The sequence below is a fragment of the Mustela nigripes genome, chromosome 7 (genome assembly GCF_022355385.1).
Source record: "Mustela nigripes isolate SB6536 chromosome 7, MUSNIG.SB6536, whole genome shotgun sequence".
Lineage (NCBI taxonomy): Eukaryota > Metazoa > Chordata > Mammalia > Carnivora > Mustelidae > Mustela > Mustela nigripes.
This window is the reverse complement of record NC_081563.1, coordinates 10855320-10878009: the sequence shown is the minus strand read 5'-3', so window position 1 is coordinate 10878009 and position 22690 is coordinate 10855320. Positions and strand designations below refer to the sequence as shown.

The window sequence follows — 22690 nt, the reverse complement described above, 5'->3', positions numbered from 1 at the left end:
GCATGGTCCCAGCTGTGAGTACCCCTGGCGTGCTTTCATGGAAGTCCTGGGTTCTTGGTGACTCTGCTTTCAAAGCACTAGCCTACGGAGTGTTCATCAGATGTCCTAAAGCACGGCCAGATCACAGGTCCCCTCACTGACAGAGTTCTTAGGGACGAAGGTTGCTAAGTCTAAGTCTGGGGGAAGCAGTGGGAACATCAGCTTTTTTGGGGGGCGGTGAGGTACCTCTTAATCCCCTTTACCTACTTTTGCCCATCTCCCCCCACTCCCACAATTACCTATTTGGTTTCTGTACTTATGAGTCAGTTTATATTTTCTTCCTTTGTTTTGTGATTTAGATCCCATATATAAATGAAACCGTATAGTATTTGTCTTTCTTTGTCTGACTGACTCCACGTAGCATAATATCCTCAAGGTCCATGCATGCTGCCACGCAAATGGCAAAACCTCACTCTTTCGAATGGCTGAGTAATACTCCGTTGTATGTATATACCGCCTCTTTTTTATCTCCTTTATCAATGGACACTGGGTGGCTTCCCTATCTTGGCTATTACAAATAATGTTTTAGTGAACCTAAGGTTTATCTATCCCTTCAAATTAGTATTTTTCTTTGCTTTCTTAAATTTTCTTTCATTCAGGCTTTCATAGCCTGAAGCAGAGTGAAGTTTGGAATTTTGCTTGAGCTTCTTTCTTAAATAAACTGTGCAGATAATTTCATCAGACTCACACCTACTGTGAGGTTAAACATTTAGTTCACATATCTAGAGTGAATTCTAGGTGTACTGCAAAGGTGATAGCATGTAGATAGTTAGGTATATATCCAGAAGAATTTAAAACAGGTGCTCAAACAAATACATTGATACAGGTATTTGAGCAGTACTGTTCACAATAGCCCAAGTGGAAAAAACCCAAATGCCCATTAATGGAAGGCTGGAGAAATCAATTGTGGTTAACATCTATGACAGAATATTAATAGTATTCAGCCATAAAAATGAGTGAAGTACTGATACATGTTATAATGTGGCTGTACCTTGAGAATGTTACATGACTTTAAGGAAGCCAGACACAAGAGGTTACATGGTCTGTGAATTCATTTATATGAAACATCCAGAACAGGTAAATCCATCTGAGGCAGAAAGCACACTGGGAGTGGCTGAGGGGAGGTGGAGTGGGAAATAACTGTCTGCTGGGTTCGTGGTTTTATTTTGGGTAGATGGAAGTGTTGGAACCTGAAAGGAAGTGACGTCATGGTGAACATACCAATAGCCAAATGCTCAACCGACCGAGCCACCCAGGTGCCTTCTGACCTACTTTCTTTTTCCTGAATAAATTTAGTCATTTTTAACCTTTTTTGTACTTTTGTTAATGTTATATTCTCTGACTAGAATGTCTTCCTCCACCCATGTTCTGTGTCCAGATTTTATCCAGTCTTAGAGCACCAAGTGTAGCACTTTCTTTGTGCCTCTTTAACCCCCTCCCTCTCTCTCAAGCCTGTATGCAAAATGGTCTCTTCATCCTTTGATACCCTTGGTGCTTTTATCCGTACCTCTTTTTGGGTAGTTACCAAATTTGAATTTGGGTTGTAGTAAATTTTATCTGTTTCTTAGCTCTCTGCCTGCTTGAGTTGTGGGGCCTACGATATCTGGTTTCTTTTCCCCCTCTCACAGTGTAAGGGCACCGTCTGCTTTGACTAAGGAGCAAAAGAAACCACACTTCTTAGAGGGTGTAGGAATACTAGTACTATGTCAACTCATTTTCCTATACCTTAGGCATTCTAATTGGAGTGTAGGGATTTAAGAGACTAATCCATTCCCTAATTCAGCATTTAGCTATTCTGACACGTGAGCACCATGATGGGTCTGGGAATATGAGGACGACTGACAAAGCTGTGGATGCAGAAGAACAAATCTCACCTTCTGGTTAGAAATTGAAAGCACAAGACACACCCATTATTGAAGCCATCTGCATGGAGCCATATTGGTTTCAGGGGGACTGAAAATGGATGAAGTGCACTATGAACGATCAAATAAGTTCAGTTAGTTGGTTATTTTCACATATATACCTTCTGGTATTCTAAGTCTTGGAAAGCTAATTATCTTTTTTTTTTTTTTTGATAAAGTAAACCAGGACAATCTATTTATTGTCTTTTATGGTAACTTTTTGGGTAAAGTTTAAAGAATTATGTCTTCTGTTCTTGGGCTGCTCTGAGTGATTTATCATAGTGGAGATCAGGAAGTTCTCTTACGCCATGGAAGGAAGTATTAATTTTCATGCTCTAAAGGGTTAGCCACTGAGAAACTGTTAATAAGACATATATGCTTGTTCTGTTACATTAGATGAAAAAGCATATTTTGATGAAATATAGCATTTTTTTTTTTTTTAGGCTTACGATTTTAGATAAATAGACAAATGATTTTTGCTGGCCTTTTCCCATACTGTTAAAATTCTGAAAATGTAATAATGAATGAGCCAAGAGGATGTCCGGCAGTGTCTTAGTCTCAATTGTTTTATGATATTTGAGATTCTAGAAGGTGGGCACACTATTATGTTCCATGAAATTAGAATATGAATAGATCAGGTTTGAGGATTGCATGGCTATATTTTTTTACTTAGTAAATGCCTAGTCCTGGGAAGTCAGAACAGCAGGTAACGGGGGGTTGCAGAGTCCTGTCAGAGCTGGGGAGCCCGAGGCCTGAAGAGGTTGCTCACCTTACAAGTTGTGGGAGTAGGACTTGCATCCAGGCCGACATTATTTACAACAGCAGAGTTGTTCTCCTCCCAAAATGTAAATGTGTGTGTGTGTGTGTGTGAGAGGGAGAGAGAGAGAGAGAGAAAGAGAGAGAGTGGGTGCGAACTGTTCATGTATCTTGCTCTCATTTGTATTAATTGCATACTTGCTATCTTACTGTTCTTATGCATGCTATTTTCTTCATTAAATTGAGTCACAGTAGTTGCATGCGCTCATTTGAAGTGTAAGAACAAGATTATCGAGAGGAATAGATTTCAGCTAGGTATAATTAAGAGATCGAAGGAAAGCATCATTTCCATATTTTGTTACTTCAGAAAATCCACAGTTCTTGATGTTCTCTTGATTTTCTTACATTGTTGACTCAAGAAGTCTTATGCATATTTTTCATATTTAGCCAGGTTATGATGACCTTAATCCTGATTGGAGACTCTCTGTTGAGAAGAGGAAAAAAATCAAAGGTGAGTTTTATGAAGTATGATAATTAAAACCTTAAGAGACTACAGTTGTATAGTAGAAGTACTCTTTGGACGATATATGTAGGGGACAAAAAAAATCTTTTTCTTTTTACTCTCCAAGGTTCTCTGGCTGAGGCCCTAAAATTAGATTGACACAAGACAGGTTAACAGGAAAAAAACAAACAGATGTTTCTAGCGTGTACCTTGAGCTTACACGTGGGAATACCCAGAAATGAGTTAACTCCAAGGGTTCTTTGGAAATTGGTCTTATTTATAGAGAATATTGGCAGAGGAACAATAAAATTATTAAGAGAAGTGACAAGACAAAGAAAAAGAACTTTTGGTTTCTCAAATTTCTTAAAATATTTATGTCAAAATGGCATATTTTTGAGGTGGTGATTCTGAGCTCCTTCCCAAGTTTAAGAGGAAATCAGCTTTGAAAACTGTTATATGTCTTTCTTAAATTTTTATGAATTTTATGATTTAATTTTTGCAGTCCTTGGCTGGGTTATATTCACATAGTAGATAGTTGATAAATATTTTTCTCAACTAAATTCTGCCTTGAAAAAAATACAGAATTCCCATGCCATTTTGTTTTTGAATTGGTCTACACTGAAATAAATTTTTCTATGTTGTGAAAAAAAAAAAAAAGTATAATTCTCTCATATTGCTTGTCTGAAAAAGGATATATGAACATTTTCTAAAACCTTTTTTAAACCTGATGATATATATACTTTGTATCAATCTTATGATATGTATACTTTGATATACCTAATGATATGTATACTTTGTACCAAACTTTCAGCTTACTCTGTTGAAAATGCTGATATTATCCCTACATTCTTCATTTTTTAAGTGGAAAGACCTAAGAACACTTACTCTTGAATCCTTAGAATTTTGGACTTTGGTAAATTGTTGGCACTTAGATGTTTATTAAATAAATTACCATTTTGTAAAAATTTGAGTGATGACTTAACAATTTATTTTTTCTTACTTAACATGTTTAGGGCCCAAATACAGTTTTTAAATTGATCTTTGGACTAAATGTGTTGTATTTAAGCCACGTCAACGGATGGACTTGTATCGATTTTTTTTTCCCTCCATTAGATAAAGAGTCCTTTTACCCTCTGATAGATGTAAATTGGTGGGCAGCCAATGCAGTGACTCTGGCTCGTTGCTCTGGTGCTTTGACTGTTTCATCAGTGAAAACTTTGAAGAATTTACTGGGAAAATCCTGTGAGTGGTTCGAACCATCACCTCAAGTCACTGCTACCCATGATGGAGGATTTTTAAGTTTGGAGGTAATGCTTTCCCTTTCAGAGAAGCTGGTGTGTTGGAAAATAAGCATGTACTTCACCAAAAATTGGAACACCTGATTTTAATGTAAATCTAATTTTTTTTAGTGATGGCTGTCCATTTATCTTTATCGAAGTATGGCTAACCATTTGATTTTTAAATTTTAGCAATCCCATTATCTTATCTTGTCCTTAAAAACAAAAGTCTGTGTTTGGAATCAGAGATCGAGTGCAGTATAATAAAGATGTATTGTTTCGATTAAAAACCTTGCATTGTAGAAGACTGAAGAAAATGGAGTCATTTTGTTCTTCGTAAAGCATTTTTTCTTCACTGGCATGATAGTTTTTTTTTTTTTCTTTCCTCCTTTTTCTTAGATTAGACATCTTAAAATGTAAAAGGTATTTCTATTTAAATATGGTCTTTAACAAACTCTTTCCATGAAGTTTGGGAACTTAAAAATTCTGGTTCTTTTTAGTCAAGAAAACTTGTTTGTCTAATGTCAAAAGACTGGAAAATAGAAGCTATTAATTTAAAGTTATGTTTTGGTCATTAAAGATTCTTATTCTAAGCCTTTCAAGGTTAAGGACCTTTAATAGTTTTCACATCAGTGCAGATTCACAAGTATTTTTTACCTCAAAGTTTGTTACTGAGTCTACAGATGTTATTTAAAGAGAGCCATGGCTTAAAATTGAAGGCAGCTCTATTAAGTCTGGGAATGAAAGTTATCTTTAACAGTCAGGCTTTCAGACTCAGAAGTTTGTGAAGCTGTTAGACATTTTTTTTAAAAAGGGAAGGAGGGCAGGAGAGCCATTCTCAGTAAAGCAAATAAATACCTTCATGCTCGTTTTCTAAATAGATGAAAAAATCCCGTTTCTTTACAGCAGGTACAAAAATGTCAAAAGTGAAGGAATTAGCATTCTTTTTATTTTCCTAAAATAATTGCCAGACCTATATTTGGGAGATTATATTAATGAGCCATTATGAAAACAGGGTTTAGTTTTGGAGATTTGGAGCCAATAATGCAATGGATATTTCTGGAACTGTTGATGGGTATACTGTTTGTTGTTGGGTTCCTCTGAAGTCTGTTCTTTGTCTTCACCATGTGGCTCATGGAACTGGAATAGAATTAAAAATATTTTTCTCATGGACTCTAGAGCTTGTCTTGAGTTCCTCAGTACTGATTTACTGATTTCACATCTCCTTTTTCAATTTAGTGTGAGATTAAACTTGCCCCCAAACGATCTCGTTTGGAGACCAGGGCTGGAGATGAAGATGAAGGGGAGGAGGATTCTGATTCTGATCAGGAAGTTTCTGCCAAGGCTCGCTACTTTGGCTACATCAAACAGGGCCTGTATCTGGTGACCGAAATGGAGCGATTCGCACCTCCGCGGAAACGCCCGCGAACTATCACCAAAAACTACCGCCTCGTGAGTTTACGCTCCACGACCCCAGAGGAGCTCTATCAGAGAAAGGTGAGGGAACATGCTGTCACTATCAAAGTTCTCACAAGCCTCCAGATTTTATTTCAGTGAGAAAAACCCAATTGTTTTTCTTTTTTTGGAAAAAAACCCAATTTTTTAAAACAGAACTTCCAAGAGGGATTGTCCTAACATTGATGTGTTAGAAATACCAGTAGGGTAGAGCTTTGAAAATAGTGCTGGCTTTGTGCCTGAGGAATCGAAATGAAAACAGTGATTGAAGGATGAATCCACTTAGACTGTCCACTTGTGGCTTAGCCAGGTGTCTAACCCTAACCCTAACCTTAACCCTTACCCTTGGTAAGTGCCGCTGTCTGCTCCGACTGCAGATGGTGGGGGAAGAAGCGCAGGCTTGCTCTCCAGTCAGGGGTTTGCTTGGGAAGCAGACTGAATCCACACTGAGCATTCCAGTTATGTCTGTTGTTCCTGCAGTGTCCTGGGTGGGCCCTGGACTAGGAGTCAGGCTGTTGGCTGTCCTTTCCTGTCGTTTTACTCTATACATGTGGGCACTTCAGCTGTCTCTCAGCTTTCTGTTGAGTGTGGAGAGAAATACGTGCTCTGTGTGCCGCTCAGCAGGTTGGTGGGCTTCTGGTACCCACCCCCCCCGGGCTCATGAGACTAGTTATCAGTGGGTCACATGCTGCAGAGGTGAGGGGATTTTCCTCATCCGTGACCTCATCATGGCGACACTGTGGACCAGTCAGTAATGTAACCTTCCTGTTCCCATTTCCTTATTCCAAGATTGAAAGTGAAGAGTATGAGGAAGCCTTGTGTCTGGCCCAGACCTACGGCCTGGATACGGATCTAGTCTATCAGAGGCAGTGGAGGAAGTCCGCAGTCAACATCGCTTCGATCCAGAATTACCTGGTATGTTTAAATGTTTTGGTAACATGGTATAATTCAAATGCATGGCTTTTTTTGGAGGGGGGGAATGCTGGGGCTTCATATTGGAGCATTTTATGTTGCTGACATTTCTGTAGCTGAAGCGTGTTTTATTCAGTGTGGAGAAGTTCTCTTTTATCTCGTTGTATTGGCCTTGCAGCTGGACTTCGTGCTGAAGATGGGGGAACAGATAGTCACTGATAAACGAGTTAACTGCCTGGTTTTACTGGTAGTTAAGTACCAGTTAACTACTTTGCCTAACCCTTTCTTTTCCTCTAGCTCAGTTACTTTTCTTCGCCTACATCATTCAGGGTCCGCTCAGGAGCTAGAAGCCACCCAGTAATTTGAACAGGGAAAGTTTTAATATGGAGCCTTATTTTTCTAGTGAGATTTACTATAAGGGGGTAAAGAGAACCCTAGGGAGTACCTTTGGGCTGAAGGAGCATCCCCAGGGAGGAAGCAGACTTGGAGGGGAGGCCCGCTCCCTTGAGATGGGATTCAGACCTCACTGACCTTTGAAGGAATGGCTGGCGCCCACTGGATGGAGGAGTTCTTTGGGATGCCTCGGGCCAGGGCTGGTTCTTGGTTGCCAAGGTTGGCAGGTTGGAGGAGGTGGGATGGATGGGCCTGATGCCTGTGGCTAGGGCGCCCTGGTAAGCTGAGGCTGGGGGTTGGAAAACCTCAGAGAAGGAACCATAGCCAGGACCGAAAAGAAAAAAAAGCTCCTAGTTTGCAGATGGGCATCATCTAGGAAGACTCCCCTGGGCCTTGGAGATTCACTCAATCTGCCCGTGGGGGTTTCAGCTGAAATTCAGTTGGACGTTCTGTTCAGCGGGAATAAAGGCGGAAGCAGCCGCTTCCAGGGGTCCCCTACATGCACTGCTGGCTGCTAAGCCGTAGGGACAAGTTTAGAACCTGAGCACATTAGGGCTAGAAACCAGAGCCTTTCCTCCGCAGTGGCCCTCCAGCGCCCTCTCTTGATGAAGCTCCATGTTCTGTCAGTTGCAAAATGGAAATGCTGTCCATCCCATGACTGGCCATGAGGAGAGCTCTTGAAGCTGAGAGGCATTAGATATTTGACATATCAGGCTTGCCAAATTTGCTTTCTTTGTTTAAATCTTGCAGCTGGACTCTTCCTGCTGCCCGCTGCCTGGGTTAAATTTGTTACATAGCCTGTGTATTGGAACCCTCGACACCTTTGTGAGGACACAGCTGGATTTATGGCAGGTTTTAAAGAGGGCATGACTTCTCATGTGACATTAAAAAGGGAATATGCCTTTGCATTTAGGAAGATCTAAGAAATGTTGGGGAAATTTCATGATAATTTTAAAATGATACATAATGTTTATACATTTATGTACAAAATTGTACATAAAATTATTGTACATGAGTAATTAAAAATAACATAATGTGAGAAAGTTTTAAGAAGTTAATGCTTCAACCAAATCGGAAGACAAACTGTTAGTAAGTTAGACACCAGAGAAGAGAAAGCATGAGAAATAATGAAATAAAGGAGGAAGTTCCTTGTATTTCCTTTAGAAGATCAGAACACCAAAGCTGTTTTGTGACTTTCTTTCTTTCTTTTGTGACTCAGGACAGTGAGTTGTGAGTTTATGTGTGCCCATTCAGGGCTTTCTCTGGAACACAGTAAAGGACAATATTGGTCCCTGAAGGAGCTGACAGGTGTTAACAGAGACAAAGCAAGTACATTTTTTATTGGGAGAAATACCTAATTCAGCTACGTAAGTAGGCAATTAAGAGTAGAAGTACTAGGCGAGAGAAGGTGAAAGGTTCACAGGAGAAGCATAAATTGGCCTTCCCTTTTAGGGAGCTTATAATATTTCTGTTAAGGTTCATGTCTAAAATATAAATCACCATAAAGAAGATTCCAGATAAAGGCTGTGGGAACCCAGTGAAAGTAGCAATCATTTTAGACCCAGTGGTTCTGGAAGGCTGTAAAATGAAGACACTCTGAGTAGATTTGAGAGACTTCAGAACAGGCATCCTGGAATTAGAAGAGAGGAAGCTTTTCTTCATGGAACAAATGATATGAACAAATTCAAAGGAAATGAGCATGACTTGTGACATCGACTAAATTTGTCATAATCATCGTTTCATGTCTGCATTAGCACCCGGCCCCCTTACGAGCTCTGTAAGTCAACCCATCTGCCGCATCAGATATTAAACAGCAAGGAACTTTGGGAAATATGATTAGAAGATACATTGACTTGGGTTCTGAAAGATGTGGAAGGGTTGTGATGACTTAGGCTTTTTATCCTTAGGGTAATGGGGAAGTGTTGTGGATTTTTGACTGTTGGAGGCACAGAAGTAGATGGTGTAGAAGGTGAACTGGCATGGAGGGGGAGTATTGGTGGGAAACCCTACCAAGGCAAAGATGTCCTAGGCGTCATGTGGTGATTTCATGGACTGGTATGGAGGCCATAGACCTGGAGAAGGGAAAATGAGTTAAGAGGCATATGAGGAAAGAACTGATAGAATGGAATGTATAAAGGAATGCAGGGTAAGAGTCAAATTTTACTTAAAATTTATAACCACAATGACCCTTTCTTGGAAGAGGCTAAGTCAGGGATTTTGGATGGGGTCGGAGGAAGCAGTTGGGAGGGAGGAATGTGCGCTTGGTCTTTCCAAAGAATAGCACATCATGGCTTTTATGATGAAATTATCATCTACATTTTGTGTTACATCTCATGGTCAAGTAAATCTAGAACGCTGATGCCCTGTGCCTCATTAGTTTTGTTTCAAAGTGCAGCATGGTCGTTAAAATAGACTATGTCTTATCTTGCTTTTCTGCTTGCTGTTCTACTATGTTAGATAGCCCAAATGCAAACTAATAAGCAGCTATAAAAATTTGGGGAGATCTTTTTTATGTTTCTGAAGGAGTCCTGAACTTTGTGTTTCAGTAGAAGAAAAAAAAGAAAATTGTAGGAATCTCATTGTCTGTGTCTCATTCCAGTTACCATTAGGGATTAGCTTTTTCCTGTCAAGCTTCTCTAGCAGCTACCTGTGGCTAAGGACTAGGGTAGCTCTACTTCCTTAGGTCTAGCTTTATGATTCTGGAAGGCAGTTGTCCTATGCTATCAGATGTCCTGGGTTCTTTAATGCCGCTGTCTTTTATTTGTATCCAGAGCAAAATAAAGAAACGATCCTGGGTTCTCCATGAGTGTCTGGAAAGAGTTCCTGAAAATGTGGATGCTGCGAAGGAGCTGCTTCAGTACGGACTGAAAGGCACAGATCTGGAGGCTCTGGTGGCCATAGGGAGAGGAGCCGACGACGGCAGGTGGGTCAGAGACAGATCGGGATCCAAGAGGAAAGGTGACTTTGTGAAAATATTAAAGCTGAGGCATGGCAGAGGGTAAACTTTTCTTTATTTAGGTTATCCTGTAATGAGACAGTTGCCTTCGATCAATGCTCCTCTTATCTGAGGTCACAGCTTTCTTTCCTTTGAGTTAAATGTGTGTATGTATGATAGCTTGATGCTAGGAAAAGAGCAGATTCTACAGACCTTTATCGGATGCTGGCAGCTTCTAGCTGTGGGCTAAAGGCACTTACCTGGGAGGGCTTCCCAGTTAGCAGCACCCCTTTGGCAAGTGTGAGCTTCATTCATTTTGTTTGTCTTGGCTTCCTACCTCCTTTAGAGAATTCGAGTGAGTAAATCGTGTGTCTTAGGAAAGCACTTTGTAAACCTGTAAGTACCACACAAGTGTCTGTCGATAATAATAGTAAAGTTATTTGACAGGAGTCATAGCTCATTAGACATTTGGAATTTTTTAAAGATATAAGTGTGATAATATATTTAACAAGTAAGTACTGTAAATGAGACTGACGTTCATTGTCATTTTCAGACCTTGTTTTTTTGTACTTTAATTAATTAATTTTCAGTAATCTCCATGCGCAGTGTGGGGCTTCAACTCGTGACCCTGTGATCAAGAGTCCTATGTTTTATGGACCAAGCTAGCCAGGCACCTCATAAATTTAGTTTACTTTTATTTATTTATTTATTCATTTACTTTATTTATTTGTAAGATTTGTATTCATTTGAGAGAGAGTGAGCATGCACAAGAGGGAGCAGGGGGAGGGGCAGAGGGAGAGGGAGAAGCAGACTCCCTGGGGAGTATGGAGCTGGGCTTGATCCCAGGACGCGGGGACCATGACCTGAGCCGAAGACAGACGCTTAACCCACTGAGCCACCCAGGAGCCCCTATTTATTTATCTTTTAAGTAAACCATTTTGAAACCTTAAATAGAAGTGATTCCGACTGTAAACTCTGGGCAGCATTTTCTCGATGGGCTGTTTCACATTGGATAAGTATAAACCTCACATGTTTTCCGAAGTAGTTCTCATTGCCATGATATTAAAATTATTGTATATGACGATTAGTGATGACTTTTTTGCCCATCCTGTGGATATAATGAGTGAATCACGTTCCTTGCAATACAAAAGCTTTCTTTCAAATAGTTGCTTCTTTCTGTTTCTATGGAGAGCAACTTAGTGATAAAATCAGCCCGAGTGGGGGAAAGCAGCTTTCACTAATAGCTTTGGGTTTTTTTTTCCTTCCAGATTTACATTGCCTGGTGAAGTAGACATTGACAATATCCCCTATGAGGAGCTGTCACCACCCAGTGAAGAGCCTGCCATGAATAAAAAGGAGAAAAAGATCAACAAGAGACGAGAACTACTTAAATTAGTGAACTTCGCAAAGTAAATGATTTATGACTGTTTGGTACTTTCTTAAAAATAACTGGTCACTTAAGTGTGCTCTTCATGAGGATTAATTGCTGTGAATTATTCTAGCAACGCAAACCAAACGCAGTTGGTGTTATTTTATCCTCATGCTTTTGTGTCCTGTTCTGTCAGTTTGGGGCTCAGTGGAACATTGTTATTTTTATTCTATTCTAACTCGTAGAGAAGTGCGCTTCTGTGTTAATGTAAGTGCCTAACACAGCTATTCACAACAGGTTAACTCTGGAACAAAAAGAACTCTGCCGCTGTAGACGGAAATTACTAACCTACTTGGATCGACTTGCAACCTATGAGGTAAGGAGTAGTTTTAATCAAATCAATTAGGTTTATTCAGTCTATCATTATAAATGATACTGCTGCCCTAATATCTGACGTTCTTGATCTTTTTAACTATGTATGTTTTGGGAAAAATTCATTTTGTGCAGAAGCAGTTTCTCTTATATAACTGCTTTGGTAAAAATTAAGAGACTGTGGAAGGCAGAAATCATGTTAGTCTAGGGAGCAGAAACACTTTAGCCATTTCAGTGTATCTGTATTTTCTAGGTATGTGATGCTTTTTATTTACTTTGATTTTACATTTTGATTTTAAGGTTATGGCATATAGCTGTCTCCAGTACTGAATTTCAGTATACACTGGGTTTTAGTAATCCTAATATGAATATTTCTGACTCATTTTATTTTAGTGATTTGCTAGTGCATTGAATTTAGTTGGTTGAACTTTGGTCGTAACTATGGCCAAAATGAGACACTTCAACTTTATTTTTTTTTGTTTGTTTTTATTTTTTATTTTAATTTATTTTTTAAATTTCTTTTCAGTGTTCCAGAATTCATTGCTTTTGCATCACACCCAGTGCTCCATGCAAAACATGCCCTCCATAATACCCACCACCAGGGTCACCCAACCTTCCACCCATCTCCCCTCCAGAACCCTCAGTTAGTTCCTCAGAGTCCACAGTCTCTCATGGTTCATCCCCTCCGATTTCCCCCAACTGTCTTCTCTCCATCTCCCCATGTCCTCCGTGTTATTCCTTATGCTCCACAAATAAGTGAAACCATATGGTAATTGACTCTCTCGGCTTGACTTATTTCACTTAGCATAATCTCTTCCAGTCCTGTCCATGTTGACCCAAAAGTTGGGTATTCTTCCTTTCTGATGAAGGCACAATATTCCATTGTATATATGGACCATATCTTCTTTATCCATTTGTCTGTTGAAGGACATCTTGGTTCTTTCCACGGTTTGGCGACCGTGCCCATTGCTGCTATAAACGTTGGGGTACAGATGGACCTTCTTTTCACTACATCTATATCTTTGGGGTAAATACCCAGTAGCGCAATTGCAAGGGTCATAGGGTAACTCTATTTTTAATTTCTTATGGAGTCTCCACACTATTTTCCATAGAGGCTACACCAACTTGCATTTCCACCAACAGTGTAAGAGGGTTTCCCTTTCTCCACATCCTCTCCAACACTTGTTTATTGTCTTGTTGATTTTGGCCATTTTGATTGGTATAAGGTGGTATCTCAATGTGGTTTTGATTTGAATCTCTGTGATGCCTAGTGATGATGAACATTTTTTCATGGAGACACTTGAACTTTAAAAAAGGTATACTTTATTTTTATTTCTTTAGGAACACAAACACTGACTGTTTCCAACATTCAGATGTTGTTAAAGGTATTTCAGGAAAAATACATAGTTTAGGCTGCTTTTTCACATGATCCTCACAGCTGACATTACCCAGAAATTGATATAAATTCCTAACTTTTTTAAAGTTTGACTTCACTTGCAGATTACTTCCTCCATCTATGTTAGTCCTCCTTTCTGTGGAAACAGCTCTCTCGGCTCTTGGTAATGGCACACAGCAGGTGCTCCGTAAATGTGACCTCTAATATTATGATGCTTGTCCCCAGAATAATGGAGATATTTAGTACTTCTAATGCCTATAGGCAAATCTAAAAGCATTTGATTTCCTACCTGCTAATAAAATAAGTGTTTTCAAACAAAATACCACTGATAAAAGAGGGCTGTTTATGGTTACTAGAAAACATGATAGTTATACAAATAAGTTGCAAAAATTTTTTAATAATTTTATTTATGGGTACAACTAGTTTGATTGTTGGATGGTCCTGTTATTTTAAAGCCTATTGTTTTACTGTACTGGAGTTTTATTTTGAGGTAATATATAAAAGCATGTTATGAGCTGCAGAAGGCAGTACAGATAGGGTTTATTACGTTGTCTTAGCCTTTGTTTTACTAAATTTTATTGATTTGAGATCTTGAAGAGTTCCATGAAATGTTCAGAGTTTGACTATTCAGTTAATTTTCTTTCATTCCCCTTCAGTTATCGAATTGCTGTTTCCCTATCTGACAGTTGGAAGTATGTTCACTAGTGCCTGGTTTAAAGTATTTTTTGAGCCCACTTTCTTGGAGAATTAGGCTAACTAGGCTTTCGAGAAGTAGGTGAAGTTGATGAATTTGGCTGTTAAAACTTAAAAATGAAGATGTTCAGACACAGTAGCTCACCAGCTAGATAGTAGTAGAGATAGGCATTGCATTTTAATCCTGAGGCAAGCTTATTTTATGAATCCTGTGATAAATTAGATAAAAGTGGATTCATTTCTATGTGACACAAGTGCCTCGTAGGTACCAGCCATCATGGCAGTGCTGGAGGTGGAGATAAGAACAAGGAAGTGTCCTGGAGTCCACATTATGTAGGCATAAATGGTGACAATTACGCGTGAAGAACTTAGGAAAGAACGCGGTGGAGAAGGGCATTCGGTTTTTCCTGGGGACGTCCTAGAAGACACTATATAGGAAGTGTCATCCCAACTAGTCCTTAAAAAAAAAAAGGTAAATTTAGGGGACTGGGGAGTGCTGCTCTAAGGCAGACATGGGAGCAGAAGCTCCAGAAAGGTGTAGGGGTTTTGTCTTGGTGGCTGCTGTATCCCCAAGCTCAGACGGGTACCTGGCTTCTTGAGGAGTTCAGCAAATATTTGTTGAGGCAATTGATAGGTAAGAGACTACCTTAAATATCAGCACGTTTGTTGAGGACTTATTGTTTGTTGGCCACTGCGCTGGGTACTGAATCCGGATTATTTCCCAGCAGTCTTTCAGGCAGGTTGTGTTTTCCTTCTAGTGTTATGGATATGAAAGCTGAGGCTTGGAGAAGGAAAGTGATTTGCTTAAGGAGAAAGCAGGAACTCACAACAAGGCCTGCCGGATTGTTAGCCTGTGCTGATAATCTGCTGATAATCCGCATGCGCTATATGAAGAAAGGGGGTGGGGTGTTCCTGACTGAGTGAGCTGGTGGGGGGAGCTGGGCTACCAGGGAGCCCAGCACAGATGGAAGGGAGAAGAGGGGGTTAGGACAGTTTCTGGCCACATTTGAAAGGTTTCTCATGCTGTGTGAGGAGTGGACTTGAACTGCAGGAGGTGGAGTGAGTTTAGGGAAGAACAGGATGTGGGTAAGGGGAGACAGTGATTGTAGGCAGCTCCTTCTGGAAGTTTTGTTTCAAGGCCCCAAGAAGATAATGTATGTGAATTTAGGAGTCCCCCCCACCCCATAGAAGAAAGAAGTAATTGTTTGTATGCTAATGGGAAGGAAGCAGCGGAGGGTGAGGAGGAATTTATCCAACAGGAGAAAAAGGCGATAATGGCATGATTATAGAAATGGGATTTGGAGCATGAACAAGGTTTGGGGAGCAGATGGCTATAATTTTTCTGTTGTAGCTGAAGGAAGGAAATCCTGTTGGTAGAGATGCAGGTAGATGTGCGGTTTCAGTGGGTGCGAATATCCCATCTAACAGTGTCCATCAGAGTGTATGAAGCAAGTTTCAGTTGAGAATGGAGACGGGATAGGTGTTGGAGGTCTGGAAAGAATGGAAGAATGGTGGAGAAGTTTCTAACAGCATAGGGGAGCAAACATGTTAGGGAAATGTAGTACCGTGGAGGGACGGCAGATTTGAATTGAATTTATAAAATGTCCAATCTTCCTTAAAGGATGCAGAAGAGTATAATGAACCCGGGTGTACTTACTGCCCAGTTCAACCAATCTGTGAATCTTGTATCTTTTACTCTCGACTCCTGCCTTTTCTTTCAGCTAGTTGTTTTAAAGCAAATCCTAGACATCTTATCATTTCACCCATACTTATGTGTCTGTAACTGGGAAAGAATTAAAAAATAACCCAATAACATTATTATTTCTAAGAAAATTAGTAGCAGTTCCCTAATATCCTCTCCTATCCCCTTCATGTTCAGATTTCCCTAGTCACCTCATAGATGGTTTTCCAGTTGGTTCGTTTGCATCAGGATTCCAACCGTGCTGAGATCTTGAAATGAGAATTGTCAGCTTGATTTTGTGGTATTTTTTCAGACTCCTGGTACCTTGTAATCAGGGTTCTTAGTTGCTTTGGATTAAGGATGAGGTTTTGCCAGGTGAGTATGATGAAGGGAAAGAAGCAAGGGATTAAAGAAATCTCTGAATGGTGACCAGGGACTAAGCCGGTTGGAAGGGATAAGAGACTTGGAGGAGAGAGAGCAGGTGAAAGATGTAGGGTCAGTGGGCCGGATGTCTCAGTGACATTGCGGAATTGCTGGAATGCCATGTGTTGGGTTGAGCTGGCGGGTGGAGGAAGGATCAGTTGCTCAAGAATCCATTGTTGGACATGGAGATGTCCCAGAGACTTCCTTCGGGGGATGCTAAAGAGCTAGGGAGCTGGTAGGATGCATAACTGGGGTGGGACAAAGGGAGCGGTTTTTGTGGATGGGGAGTCCGGGAACTGAGAACATTTTTGAAATGTTTTCTTCCTTGGTTTCCATGAATATGTGTTAAACAGCCCCCCCACCCCCTCCTGCCCTTACATCTCTGCTTCTGCAGCTCCTGCTTCATTTGCTTTGCTTTTCAGATGCCTATTCCTGACCTTCCCTCGTCCTCCCCGACATCCTACCTTTTTTTTTTTTTCCTTTTGGGTTGATCCTTTAAATGATGTTGCTCCTTAAGGCTGTTTTCATTCAACTTGATCTCCCTTGAAATCATACTCACTTCTGTGTAAGTGTGGCATGTATGTGACTCACCTCGCTCCAGAACTCTTGATCTAGCCACCTGCCTTCTGGGTGACTCCTCCTAGATGTGCTTGAGTTCCAAGCCTAGCATATTTGCCAGCGACCTTCTCGATGTCTCCCTCCCCCCCACCTCCTCCACACCTCCTCCTTGTCTCTCTCCTACCTCAGTAAATGAATTCAGTCAATAAGTAGTTATTGGTTACTTATTATATGAAAAGCAGACTGCTGGGGATCTGGGGTTCAGCATTAAGCATGACAGACAACGAGCCCTATGTCATACGTTGCCGTGGGCAGATCCTTACTTGCAGTTGCCATGGCCATCCTGTTTGTGTTTTATGTCCCAGCTTTGGGGCACCCCCGGGAAGCCTTCCCCATCTTCCCAGGACCAGTTTTATAGGACTCTCCTGTGTGTGTTTCCCTTCGCCTGTTCCTGTGTGCCTGCTTGTTCCCACTAGATTTTAAGCACTTTGGAGGGCAGGAAATGTGTCCTGCTCATGGCATCACTGCTGCCTATCATAGTGCCCCTAGTGCATAGTAGAAGCTCAGTAAATATTTGTTGAATGAATGAATGGTTCAGGCTGCATTTTACATCAATCACCAGCAGCCGTGAAGTTAATGCAGGTGTTCATACTGCACTGCCATGTATAATGGTGGCTTACTTGTTTTCAGCAGGTGGTGGGTTTTGGTTGTCTTAATGTAATTAATTTTTTACTGCCCATTTCATTTACTTCTTAATTTTTTTTAATTCACAGTATTTATAAATACAGCTATTTTCAAAATAAAGGCAAGAATGCAGATGTACTACTTCAGTTAACAGTTGATAGTTTAATTAATTCAAGGCTTATTTATTTAGGGAGGCAGAGTTGTAAAGGTTTTTAATATTTTCTTGTCACCCATATTTAAAAGCCTTTTCATTATGAAGTCGCTGTTTCCCCTCAGGAAATCCTAGGAGTGCCTCATGCATCTGAACAGAGATATGATGCTGAATTCTTTAAGAAGTTCAGAAATCAGAATATTGTTCTCTCAGCAAGAACTTATGCTCGGGTAATTTCTTTTTTGTAAATAAAATAATTATGGTTATTAACACTTTCTAAATCTCTGAGCCACACAGTTAATGTTATTGCATGCATTTACCATCATTTCATTTTTTGTTTTAATATTAATGTAGAGAAGATGGAATTATATTTTTAAAAATGTTTATTCATTGTCCCTCTGCCCCTCCCCCGTTCATGCTCTCTCTCTCTCTGGCAAATAAATAAATCTTTAAAAAAAAAAAGGCGGGGGCACCTGGGTGGCTTAGTTGGTTAAGCTTCTGACTTTGGCTCAGGTCATGATCTCAGGGTCCTGGGATCGAGCCCTGAGTCCTCGGAAAGTCTGTTTCTCCCTTTCTGTCTGCCCCTTGCCGTGCTCAGAGTCTTTCTCACGCTCTCTCTCAAATAAAATTTTAAAAAGTGTTTATTCATCATTCTGACTTTTAAAAGTAAGTGATTTTTATGACACTAGGTTGAGAAATGTGATGCAGACTACAAAGAATTAGAAATATTTCAAAGTACCTTAAATCAGAACTGCATAAAAAGTTACTTTTAGGAGTTTGAATGTTGTCCTACAAAGTCATTCCTTTATTTCTAAGGCTTACAATGGAAACTTACCCCTTGCTGTTTATACAGGAAAGTAACGTACAAGCCCTAGAAATTCTGTTCACTTATCATGGATCAGACCTGCTTCCTCATCGCCTTGCCATTCTCTCTAACTTCCCAGAGACCACTTCTCCACATGAATATTCTGTTTTGCTGCCTGAAGCTTGGTATGTGACTGGGTTTACTGAATTTTACCTTCTTTTTAAATCATAACAGTTTTTTGTTTCATGCTAAATAATTTGAATTAAACAAAATTAACTTTAAAGTAATCTCTTTAAACTTTTTTCTGATTATAAAATTATTTTTAACTTATTTTTAAATGACCTCAAAGCCAAAATGTGTCTAGCATAGGAGGATCACCTTAACTTAATGAACATGAACCTTACTTTTTATTTTTTTAATGAAGGCCTTTTGATTTTCCTGGTGTGTGCTCCATATGTTTTTATGGTTAAGAACAGTTGTTTTGTTTTTGTGGTTTTTTTCTTTCTTTCTTTTTTTTTTTTTTGGTTAAGAACAGTTTTTAGGATAACTGTGAATTAGATCTTTTAGAAATGAAGTAGTTCTGAAAATATCAGGTGGTAGGTCCAGGGGACTCAAAAACGTCTGAATCTTGACTCTTAATAACTGTTTCCCCCCTGTGAAATTGTAGTGGGAGAAAGACAAATGGGAAATCAAAGTTCCCTTTAATTATTAATTGGACGATGCTCTTTATCTCAGTTCAAGTCTATTTGAGAATTGGGTCACGGTGTGGGACATAGACTCTAAGTTCAGTGGTCCTCATTGTATCACCCAGTAGGTTTGTGGAGGCCAGAATGTTTCTTCATGAGAATGAAGAAAAGAGAATAAGTTTGCCTCCGTGCCTAGCTCAGAATGGGTAGGTAGCCTATTAGCTCCAGGCCTGAGGCTGAGAGGAGTGTGAAGGATACTCCACTGTGTCCATTACTGCCCTGAGGTCAAAGGCAAGACCGTGACCTTTTGCATCCAAAGAGTCAACTAGGTCAGTAAATGTGAGACTTTTACGTCTACTAGTAAATGTGGCTCAGTCACTGATTTGCATGATTTATATCCTTTCAGGATTTTTTTGAGTTTGCTTATCTTTACCTTGAATTGCCAGTCCCTGTGCTACTTGTTCGTGTTGCATATGTTGAGTAACGTGTGACTTGATCTATGAAGTCCGCCCAGTGATCTTAAAACGCTCTAAGAGATTAGGACTATTCCAGTTGAAATCATTGTTACAAATTTTAGGTACTGGCAACTTAACTCTTTTAAGGGATGTTACTGGAATTCAGGGGATCATTCAGCTTCCTTCTTTCTCCCCTGTCAGCCCCACGCACTATCCTATTTGTAGGCTTAGGTATCGATGGTGAAGATGAACATTTATAGAGTAATCAGTAGGTATTTCCTACATAGGTATTTGTGGTTTCTACTTTTGGTATTATCCCTCTTATTACCGAGAACTGAGATTTACAGAGGTTTAGTAGTATGACTCTGTATAAAGTACGGCCAAGACTTGCAACTTATATTCGTTTGTAGTTGTAGATCAGAAAGCTCAAAAAACAAGTTCTAATTCCTCATTTTGTACTACTCTTGGTACTAAAAAAAAGTCTTTGTCATGCTAAAAGTGAACAAAAAGAAGTTTAAGGTGCTCTTTTCATTTTTATATGATTTCTTTTATATCCTTATAGTGATATGTAAAATGTATTTTGTGAATGTATATTCATAGGTATTTTTGAATATAATTTTATTGTTTTCTTGCTCTCTGCAAAATAGATCTAATCTGAATATAAATGACTTTTTTCCACTATAAATTGTTAGTACAGAGAAGGGCTTTCTCTTAAAAAAGACGGGGGGGTGGGGGGGGTGGGGGTGGGGTGGGGGCAGTGGGGGAGAGAGCTATCCTCTCTTGAAGTTTCTTTTTTTTAAAGGTAATCTGTCCTCAGATTTGAGTTCATTGTGGTTATTGTCTCCTGATGACTGCTTAGATAAACATAGGATTTTCTGAGATTTCACAATTGGTATGCAAAATAGTTTTACAAGGCCCAGTGCTGGGTTATCTCTGAATGCCCTCTGCTTCCTTTACTGGCTGTTGTAACCAATTTAAATTGTGACAAATACTTGACCTATACCATATTATAGCAGAGGGTAATAGAAGATAAGGTTATTCAGAATCATCATGTTGGGATATGTTGCTTAGACAAATTTTGAAAAGACTGGTTTTTTAGGAGTCTTTATATTCATTTTAACGCATTAAGGAAATAAAGATTTTTGTTTCTCAAGAAAGTCTCATTGAGTGTAGCTTTGCTCTAATTAGAAAGAATGAGGAACAACAGTAGGTTATAACAGTAATGTCTGTCTCCTTATGATTTTATGTGGCTGCAAAGCAAACCCGTGGTTACGTTTCAGGCGTAGCTTCTTCTGTGAGGTCTTCCATACGCTTACTCCTTTTCCTATATTTTCATCATTCTTTGTTCTTGTTCTATAACCCTTTTACAGTGTGTTTTTAGTTAGTCATTTTTAGTTCAGCTTTTCTCCCTCTTGTTTCTATTGTTTGGGTTTTTTTAAAGATTTTATTTATTTATTTGACAGAGAGAGAGATCACAAGTAGGCAGAGAGACAGGCAGAGAGAGAGAGAGAGAAGCAGGCCCCCCTGCCGAGCAGAGAGCCTGATGTGGGACTCGATCCCAGGACCCCGAGACCATAACCCGAGCCGAAGGCAGTGGCTTAACCACTGAGCCAGCCAGGTGCCCTTGTTTCCTTTTTTAATAAGCATCCAACCTTAACCCAAAACTAACTCTTTAAGGTGGAGACCATCTCCTCCAAATTTTTGGATTCTCATGGCCTAGGGTGGTGCTTGTGTAGTTGAGTCTCTGAAAATGTTTGCTGGCTGGGTCAATTAGGGCTCTTGTGTCCATTTATAAGAGAGCTCAAAGGCTGTCCCTTAGAAAGGAAAACAGAATAGACTTCTTACCTCTAACAATGGAGGTGCCCTGGTTAGTGTCTCACTGAGGCTCCGATGGCCTTAATTCCGGAGTCCAGTGCTATTTTAGGGTTAAAGCCTGACTCTTGCCCGGCTTGAAGTTTCATTCTAATAGATGTGTGGATCAATAAGACCTATTTATAGAAATCATTTCCTTTTTGAGGAAATTTATTCTTCTTCGGATACTTGGTATTTATTTTCCAATCACTTTCAAGTCAGAGCAGCACAAAGTGTCTGTTCTGTTGGAACAGCAGTGCTCTCGTCCCCACCCACAGTGAGCTGGGCGCTCTTTGTATGCCTGGCTCTGTGGGAGGGATTCTGAAGTGAGGAAAACATGCTTTCTCTTTAGCAGAAATTAATCAGGTATGTTTGAGGCAGCAAGAGAATTGCCTGCATACAGCATCGTGCTTTCAAACTGAGAAGAAATAAGAATTGAAAAGACTCTAAATACATTTGCAGCCTTTTCTGCCTTTTTTTTTTTTTTAAAGCCTCTTCAGTTGCATTGTTTGAAAACTAATTTTTCTTCCTCATTTAGTGCCTTCAAGGACGGTAGAACTTTCTGTACACATGCTCGATTTTCTCAGAGCGTACATACTGCGCAGCAGCTGCGTCCGTGTCATCCCGCTTTATCAGCCTGTCAGCCCCTCCACTTGTATTTTGCAAGAAATGACTTTTCAGTGATCTGTTAGATGGTTAGATGGTTTGACACCAGGTACCCACCTCGAAGTGTATGGTTCCCAGAGGCAGCGTGGCTGTGAACTCTGCACGGTCTTCAGCTTACCCTTAGGATGGCATGTCCAGTCCTGCGTTTCCTCCCCTCCGCCCAGGACCATGGCATGCCTGCTGCCACCCTGGCGCCTCGTGGCCACTATGCCTCCTGCCTGGTGCGCCCTTCTCCCATATCTTCGGGTCACCAGGCCTCCTACTTCTTCTGCATCTCCTCTCACAGGTCAGTCTCCTCCTCTGACCACTCTCGTTCCCTAGCCTCGCTCCCTCCCACTGCTTGTGCCCTGAGCAGGTGTTTCTTCCCCGTACGCACACCTACCATCCTATGGTTGGTTGTCCTCTCGACTCTGCCTCATCTCCCTTGGCCACCCTATTTATGATTTTACCCTTACTTCAAATTCTCCTTTCCTGCCTTATTTTCTTCCTAGATTTTATCACCCCTACCTTAGTTTGAGTTCTATTTACTTATCCCGTTTTCTACTTCGCACTTGGGTTTTCTTCCCTTCCTTAGCCCCTGCCGCATTTAGAAGATCGCCTGGCACGTTGTAGGTACTCAGTGACCACTTGTTGAGTGAATAAATGAGTAGCAGATCCATAAGGAAAGGACCTTGTGTCTTGTTCACTGTGTAGAGTGTACATGGGAGGGTAGGTAGGGTTTTGCATTTTA

At 40.2% G+C, this 22690-nt stretch overlaps 1 protein-coding gene across 1 annotated transcript in view; it reads left to right on the top strand.

Moving 5' to 3' along the window:
• NBAS (NBAS subunit of NRZ tethering complex) overlaps nucleotides 1-22690 on the top strand; it is a 317167-nt gene that overhangs the window by 76085 nt on the left and 218392 nt on the right. The window contains exons 13-21 of the mRNA XM_059405174.1: nucleotides 3144-3207; nucleotides 4312-4505; nucleotides 5715-5972; nucleotides 6720-6845; nucleotides 10007-10158; nucleotides 11439-11579; nucleotides 11837-11915; nucleotides 17623-17727; nucleotides 18351-18487. Of these exons, the coding sequence (XP_059261157.1) occupies nucleotides 3144-3207; nucleotides 4312-4505; nucleotides 5715-5972; nucleotides 6720-6845; nucleotides 10007-10158; nucleotides 11439-11579; nucleotides 11837-11915; nucleotides 17623-17727; nucleotides 18351-18487 (1256 nt within the window). The remainder of the gene's footprint in view (nucleotides 1-3143; nucleotides 3208-4311; nucleotides 4506-5714; nucleotides 5973-6719; nucleotides 6846-10006; nucleotides 10159-11438; nucleotides 11580-11836; nucleotides 11916-17622; nucleotides 17728-18350; nucleotides 18488-22690) is intronic.